Source organism: Perca flavescens, chromosome 6, assembly GCF_004354835.1.
Source record: "Perca flavescens isolate YP-PL-M2 chromosome 6, PFLA_1.0, whole genome shotgun sequence".
NCBI classification, from domain to species: Eukaryota; Metazoa; Chordata; class Actinopteri; order Perciformes; family Percidae; genus Perca; species Perca flavescens.
Genome location: NC_041336.1, coordinates 22,485,728 through 22,492,462, shown reverse-complemented (window position 1 = coordinate 22,492,462; position 6,735 = coordinate 22,485,728). Strand labels below are relative to the sequence as shown.

The following is a 6,735-nucleotide window of genomic DNA, read 5'->3' as shown; positions in this document are numbered from 1 at the left end:
TTTTTTTAATTTCCTTTTTTTTTCATTGCCCTCTTCTATTACAGCACCAGGATGCCGTATCCACTGGCTTACTGCTTTAAAATCTTTTGCAAGATAGAGACTATAAAACCTACATCAGCAGGACAATAACAGGCTATTCACATGCCTTTTGGCTTTCGTTTCCCCTAAAAGAACTCAAACCTGTTTGAACTTGTGTTTTATTATAATGGCCTTCAATAAAAAGAAGAAGAAATGAAAAGAAATGAAACTGGAGGGTTGGTGCTGGTAGAAAAAAACTGTTGAGTCACACCTGATCCCCACTGCCAGATGAACAGACATGCAGCGGTTGCATTGGGTTTCCATAATAAACTAAAATTCTGCAACAACAAAATGTCCCTGCTGGGCACCAGTAAAATTGTATCTTATGCATGACATTGGATTTTGGCTGATATGCCCATGTTTTCCAATTCACTTTGGCTAATTGCTGATATATGCTCATATTTTCTCCACCTAATTGCAGAGAACATCAAGCGTCATATTGGCAGAAATTTTCATTTGGGGCCGATGCAGATATTTCAATTTAAGCTGGAGATATATGAAATGTCATATTTTGACTGCCTTTGTCAGGGAGCTGAGGTCATCCTGAGACATCTCAAACTAAAGCTCATACCAATAACTTATTTTATAAGGGAAATTTCATATTCATAAAGCTAAATTGGTCAGGGAAAAAAGTACCAGATACACCAGGCCAGCACTGAGAGGATCAGAAGGAGCTTCTACCTTCAGGCCACTAAGATCCTAAATGAGGACACTCTAAATAAAATCTTTGTTTTTAAACTTATTTCTGTGTTATTTTTATTATTTATATTACTGGTAATTAACATTTTTTTTAATATTTTTTTGTTAGTTAGTGAAGTGAGCCATGACAAGTGACACTAGATCAAACAGAATGTAATGCACGGGTGACATGACAAGGTTAAGAAGGAAAACATAGTTAGTAATCCCATGGTCTCAACATTTTGTGTTTCGTCTTTATCTGCATTTTTGTAATTTTTCTTTTCTTTCCTAATTTCTTTAGCATTTTTGTTTGTTGTTTGTGAGACAGAAGTTACCTTCCTTTAGTAATTAATTTTAAGGATTCTGTAAATCTTTTCATTTATTTTTATTGTTAGGTTAACTGGAGTGATTCCACAACGGTTCAGAGAGTCACACAACCTCTGCAAGAACCTCAGCATGACTCAAAAAGATACTAGAGAATGCTATGCATGTATTCTGTCAGAAAAGAGTAAATATTTTTACTTGACTGGGCTTGTTCACCAGTTGCAGCCTACACCCTGAAGTATTAAAGGGCATGGCACAGTATACAAACTTTTTATTTTTTCATTAATGCCAGGAAGGAAAAGTGAATATGGTAAAACGCTTCTGTATTTATATTAAACCGGAGGCTGGTGGCAAATAAAAGTAATTCTGACTATGAATATGGCTCTTTTTCAGCTGCACTAATGTAAAACACACATCAGCCATAACTTTATTATAATAATCATACTTGTAAAAAAATATCTTTAGTGGATTTAAGATTGCTTTGTATACTTTGAAATAAATGGCATGCATGTTATTTCACCATGCATGGAAATTAAAGGTTAATTAATTCAATTTATTTATAGTATCAATTCATAACAAGAGTTATCTCAAGACACTTTACAAGTTCAAGTTCAAGTTACTTTATTTATACCCGGAGGTAGGTTTTGTTTGCAGTAGAGTTACACATTATCCCACATCCTCACATTAGAGTAGGTCTAGATCATACTATAATTTACAAAGACCCAACAATTCCAGTAATTCCCCCAAGAGCAAGCATTCAGTGCAACAGTGGCGAGGAAAAACTCCCTCTCAGGAAGAGAATGTGTATGTCCGTGACTATTATAGCTTTAAGACACTACTGTTTAAAATTAATAGAAGTTGTCTAATAAAAAAACTAAACACTGACCCAATCTTTTGTTGCCAAAACATGTTTCATTTCACGTTAATTTAAAGGGCGTTTTTATTTTATTTTTAAGTTTCACATTTAGTCACTATTCAGAGAGGTATGAAGGAGTGGTTTTAGGATGAAGACAACCCCTTCTCAGGAGAGCTACTTATACCCTTAACAGATCAAACTGAAATTCAGTAGTATCCTGCCATCACAGAATGCATCTCCTGACGCTGATCTTTGGGATTGTGCTTCTCCCTAAAGGCAAGTTTTTGTGTTGTTGTCTGTTTCTTTAAACTGTTTAATCTTTAAAAAAAGGATTTTACATGATTGTCATATGCCAAATAGTAGTAGGCAACTGTATACCCAACATATACATGTTATTGGTTACTTTTACTTCACTGCTATTCCTTTTTGTTCCTCACCTGTTCGTCCACGGATGATTTGACCTCTTTTCTATTCCGTTAAAAAACAAGCAAAAAAATTTCGGAACTGCACTTTGCATCCACCTTCATACTGTACAACACGTTATTTTTTTGTATCTGCACTCATAATTTTTGTTATTTTACCTCAGAGTTAAGGTCAACATTATTATTTTTTTTTTAAGTTTAAAATTTGAAAGTTTTGTGTTTTCTCAGCTCACACTTTGCAATGTTATGAGTGTATACCGGGAATCTCAGGAATCTGCACAGATACAAAAAAAGAATGCCCTTTGCCAGGTCAACGTTGTGGGGCAATTAAAGTCACTTCATATGCAGGTATAGTAATTTGTGTTGCATTGTTTTTATTGTTAAACTGCTTTGTGCGGCCCCAGTTTACAAAGGTTCCTCTTTTGTTGCAGGTGGTTCAAAAATCCTTGATGCCAACTCAAAAAGCTGTGCTTTGGCTGAAGAGTGTGTTGAGGCTTCAGTCAACTTTGGAATCGCCAACACCGTAATAACTAGCAAGTGTTGCACCTCCGATCTCTGCAACAACCAACCCGCCCCTGGTAACTTACTGACTGTATATTGTCTCTTGGTATTTAGCTGCTTCTTTTAAATGAGAGCTGTTTTAGTTGCATAAGTAATAGCTGTTAAAAATGTGAAAACTACTCTCCTTAAAAGTTAGTATTGATTGCACTTATTTAAAATAAAAATAAAATATTTTTTTCTGATCAAATGTTTTAAACATACAGTATATATTAGATGTATATTCATCATAGTGCTATATGGGCATTGTGAATGTAGGTATTGTGAATTGATGATGCCAGTCCATGTATCAGAACCTGAGACACTGGCCCAATCCCAAAGTCCGGACTCACAGACTCACGGACTTTGGTGCGCGTTCTCGCGAAATTCGTAAGAGCTTAGGGTTGTCCCAATGTCGAATTTCAAAGGGCGTGAGGGTTTGAGTACACTTACCGAACCCTTTCCGTGAGTCTGCATCGATGCAGACTTCAAAGGGAATTACCCACATTTCAAAGCCTTGTGACGTTTACCGCGAAGATTTTTAAGGAACAGACCAACCTGAGGCCTGTACTACGAAGCAAGATCAACTTGCCCTGGATCTCTTTCAGTAATCAGGCTTCACCTAACCTAACAACCGCGGTCCTGCATAACCTGTACTACGACGCTGGTTATCAACTAGTTCAGTCAACTCAGGGTTTCCCAATCCAGCAGCGCGCGCGTTCACATAAAAGAGGCGGGGTTTGTGCACAACGACCAATCGCAAACATCTACCAGAGCCGCATGTTATATATAAGAAGAGCAAATTATAATTCTGCATAAATATGAAGAACACAGACTCGGTTTTACAGGGAAAACGCAATACAGTCGCTGATTCCTAAAACAGTCAGGACCAAGATCTGACCAGAATTACACCGGTGCTTTCCATAAACTGTCGTTGCTTTAGTCTATTATTTCAGTTGCAACCCTGGCAGTGGGAAGCGACCGTGAGAGCAAATAAAAAATATAAAAACATAATTCAAACCGATGTGCGCATTGGCAACACATGGCTCCAGAAGCCATATGTAATTCCCTCCCATTAAAATATATAGGCTATATTTCATAAAAATACCCATGTTAACGGGGTTGTTGGTCTCTCAATGTTTTAACTTTTGAGCGCACCCCTCTCTCTCTCTCTCTCTCTCTCTCCCCCCCCTCTCTCTCCCCCCCTCTCTCTCTCTCTCTCTCTCTCTCTCTCTCTGCACCGAGCTCCACTTGATCTTCTATAAGAACGGTGACGCCGTTATCAATCGACCTATTGATTGGTCAGTAGGCGGTGCTTTTACACCGGTTGATCTCTGATCTCCAACTTAACCTGCTCCCGACCAGGTTAGGTGTTCAGCATGAGTTACCACGACGATTGAACCCGATAACAACTGATCCACCTTCGTAGTACAGAAAATCCTGGGTTGAGCCTTAAATTAGCTCGTTAACGCCAAATCCTGCTTCGTAGTACAGGCCTCTGTTTTCCAGCTTGTAAAACAAGAGCTTGAAATAATGTGGAATCACGCAGCCGTCTCCTGTGCCTTGGCCGTGTGGAAAGCAACAAACTTAAAATGAAAATTCCCAAACCGGTAAGTGTCAGCAACATCTTTTTTATTAAACGTCGCCAAGGTAACATGTGATCTCGTGTGAAGTGCTGTCCCAATCCCATTTATACCTATTTGAGCCCATTTGGCCTTACACACTCACTCACTTAGCACCTGAGATCAATTAAGTCTGTGAGTCTTTAGTCCTTAGTCCTCAGGGCTCACTTTGGGATTGGGCAAATATGTTTGGAGTTGATATTGTTGAGACAGGACTTAAGTTCCAAGACAAGCCAGTAGAGAGGAATATGACTTTCCATCCCCATCTCTTATAGAGGAGCTCAAGGGCATGATACCCCCAACTGCCGAAGTGCAGCTGTGCGTGTGTGTGTGTGTGTGTGTGTGTGTGAGAGAGAGAGAGAGGAGAAGACTCCAAGCAGGATGTCAGGCTTTATCTCAGCAATATAAAGCAAACCAAGACAGAGATGCCCTTTATCAATAATATAAAACATTCAATGAATTTGAATTTGAGAGAGAGAGAGAGAGAGAGAGAGAGAGAGAGAAAGAGAGAGAGACCCACTGAATTTCCAGGTTAAAGTCAATCTTGATTTATTAGCTATAGGCCAATCATAGCTTAATGTAAACACAACAACAATCTAATTATTATATTATTATATTATAATTAGATATTAAGCAAACAAATAGCATACATCTTTGCATTTTGTATATCTGAATTACTACATCCACAAACAATATGAACAATGAATGTTAATCTTTTTTATATCGTGTAAATCAGTAGGGAGTGTCCATTAGACTGTTGGACATAGAAAGCTTTGAAAAAGGAACTGAATGAGAAAAGTGCATTCAAGCCACCACTCAATCCCCCCTCTACATCCCCAAACAATATGAACAATAGATGTTTTTTGTTACAGATCCCAGCAAATCCAATCCAAATGGTAAAATGTGCTTCTCCTGCGATGGACAACAGTGCACCAACACTCTAAACTGTGAGGGGAATGAGGACTACTGCATCTCAACAACAGGTACCGGCCTACAGCATTAAACATCTAACGCTGTTTGAATGGATGTACTAAAACATTAAGTTCTCACCCTAACATTATTTTCATTCTCCCAGTGAATGCAGGAGGTCAAACTTTGACCATGAAGGGTTGTGCCTCCAAGACCATTTGCTCAACGCAAACTACACAGACTGCAGGAGCCCTTGGGACAGATATTAACTGCTGTCAGGGGAACTTCTGCAACAGCGCCAGCAGCACAAGTGCTGGCCTTCTGCTCCTGGTGGCACCGCTGGTCTCTTTGGTCATGCTCTCCTAACTGGTGGAGACGGCAGCATCACCACTCAGCTTTTCTCTCATCTTTGCATGGCCATCATACTGCTGCTCACACCCCGGTCCCCATCCTTTCAACCAATGACTGAGAAAGTTTAGCAAGCAAAGTATAAAAATATAATTCAGTAAAATAGTCTTTTCACTTGTCTCTTGCCTCATACAGTTTCTTGCAGGATCATTTTCCTTTTTTTTTAATGTTGCCTATAGACCATTTCACAGCTTTACAGCTCATCCTGATGCGTGTTTTTGTTCTGAGTGCTATTATTATTCTGAAACCTACTTTTAATGTTAATTATCAAGAATATGTTGATGTTACTGATAAAAGCTGAATAAATAAAAATCTTAAAATTCTGCTGTTTATTCCGATTGTATTTCTGTGTTTTCTTAAGTGCTCTAGGCCTACTTTATTTCTGAGTCTCGTTTAAATTACATTTGTCTCATATAATCACTAAGGACAGTTTCAAAGTTGAAGCATGTCATAATTTGCTGTCACAGTGTGTGCAGGTCTTTAACGTGTCAAAGATTGAGCATTTGAGACCTGTTTCCTAACACACATTAATATATAATACAAAAAGGGCTCTCAATGTTACTCAAACTAATTGGAAACAAATGCTCATTTGTGTAATTTATTTATTTTAATTAAGCTCAGGGTGTTCTAGAAGGGAAGTGTGAATGCTGCCCTATCTGGGCGTGCTGAGACTTGTGTGAATGTATAAAGGGTCCTTGTTTATGGTATATTTATATACAGTATATATAAAACATCTGTAAATTTAGTGCAGGTAGGAATTTGGCCTGTTAGCGAGTGTTCACTGTAACATAGTTTTAGTAAACTATTATGGCTCCTCATGTTAAGAAATCTCTAAAAGACGTGTTCTTCGATTTCTGGAGGAGAAAGGAGAGGCTGTGGTCGAATTGAAAGTTAACTAAAA

The 6,735-nt window shown here is 38.3% G+C and overlaps 1 protein-coding gene across 1 annotated transcript; it reads left to right on the top strand.

Annotated features, from left to right (window-relative positions):
• Positions 1 to 2,111: 2,111 nt before the first annotated feature.
• Positions 2,112 to 6,157, top strand: LOC114556586 (urokinase plasminogen activator surface receptor-like). Its single transcript, XM_028579578.1, has 5 exons — positions 2,112 to 2,212; positions 2,587 to 2,706; positions 2,790 to 2,936; positions 5,390 to 5,500; positions 5,593 to 6,157. Exons 1-5 carry the CDS (start codon positions 2,167 to 2,169, stop codon positions 5,790 to 5,792), a joined length of 624 nt encoding a protein of 207 aa, XP_028435379.1. The 5' UTR covers positions 2,112 to 2,166; the 3' UTR covers positions 5,793 to 6,157.
• Positions 6,158 to 6,735: the final 578 nt, after the last annotated feature.

What these genes read in the sequence shown, in the direction of transcription:
- LOC114556586 (XM_028579578.1), top strand. Translation starts at nt 2,167, where the DNA reads ATGCATCTCCTGACGCTGATCTTTGGGATTGTGCTTCTCCCTAAAG. An exon ending in TAAAGTCACTTCATATGCAG is followed by an intron (nt 2,707 to 2,789) that starts GTATAGTAATTT and finishes CTTTTGTTGCAG; the next exon opens with GTGGTTCAAAAATCCTTGAT. An exon ending in CAACAACCAACCCGCCCCTG is followed by an intron (nt 2,937 to 5,389) that starts GTAACTTACTGA and finishes TTTTTGTTACAG; the next exon opens with ATCCCAGCAAATCCAATCCA.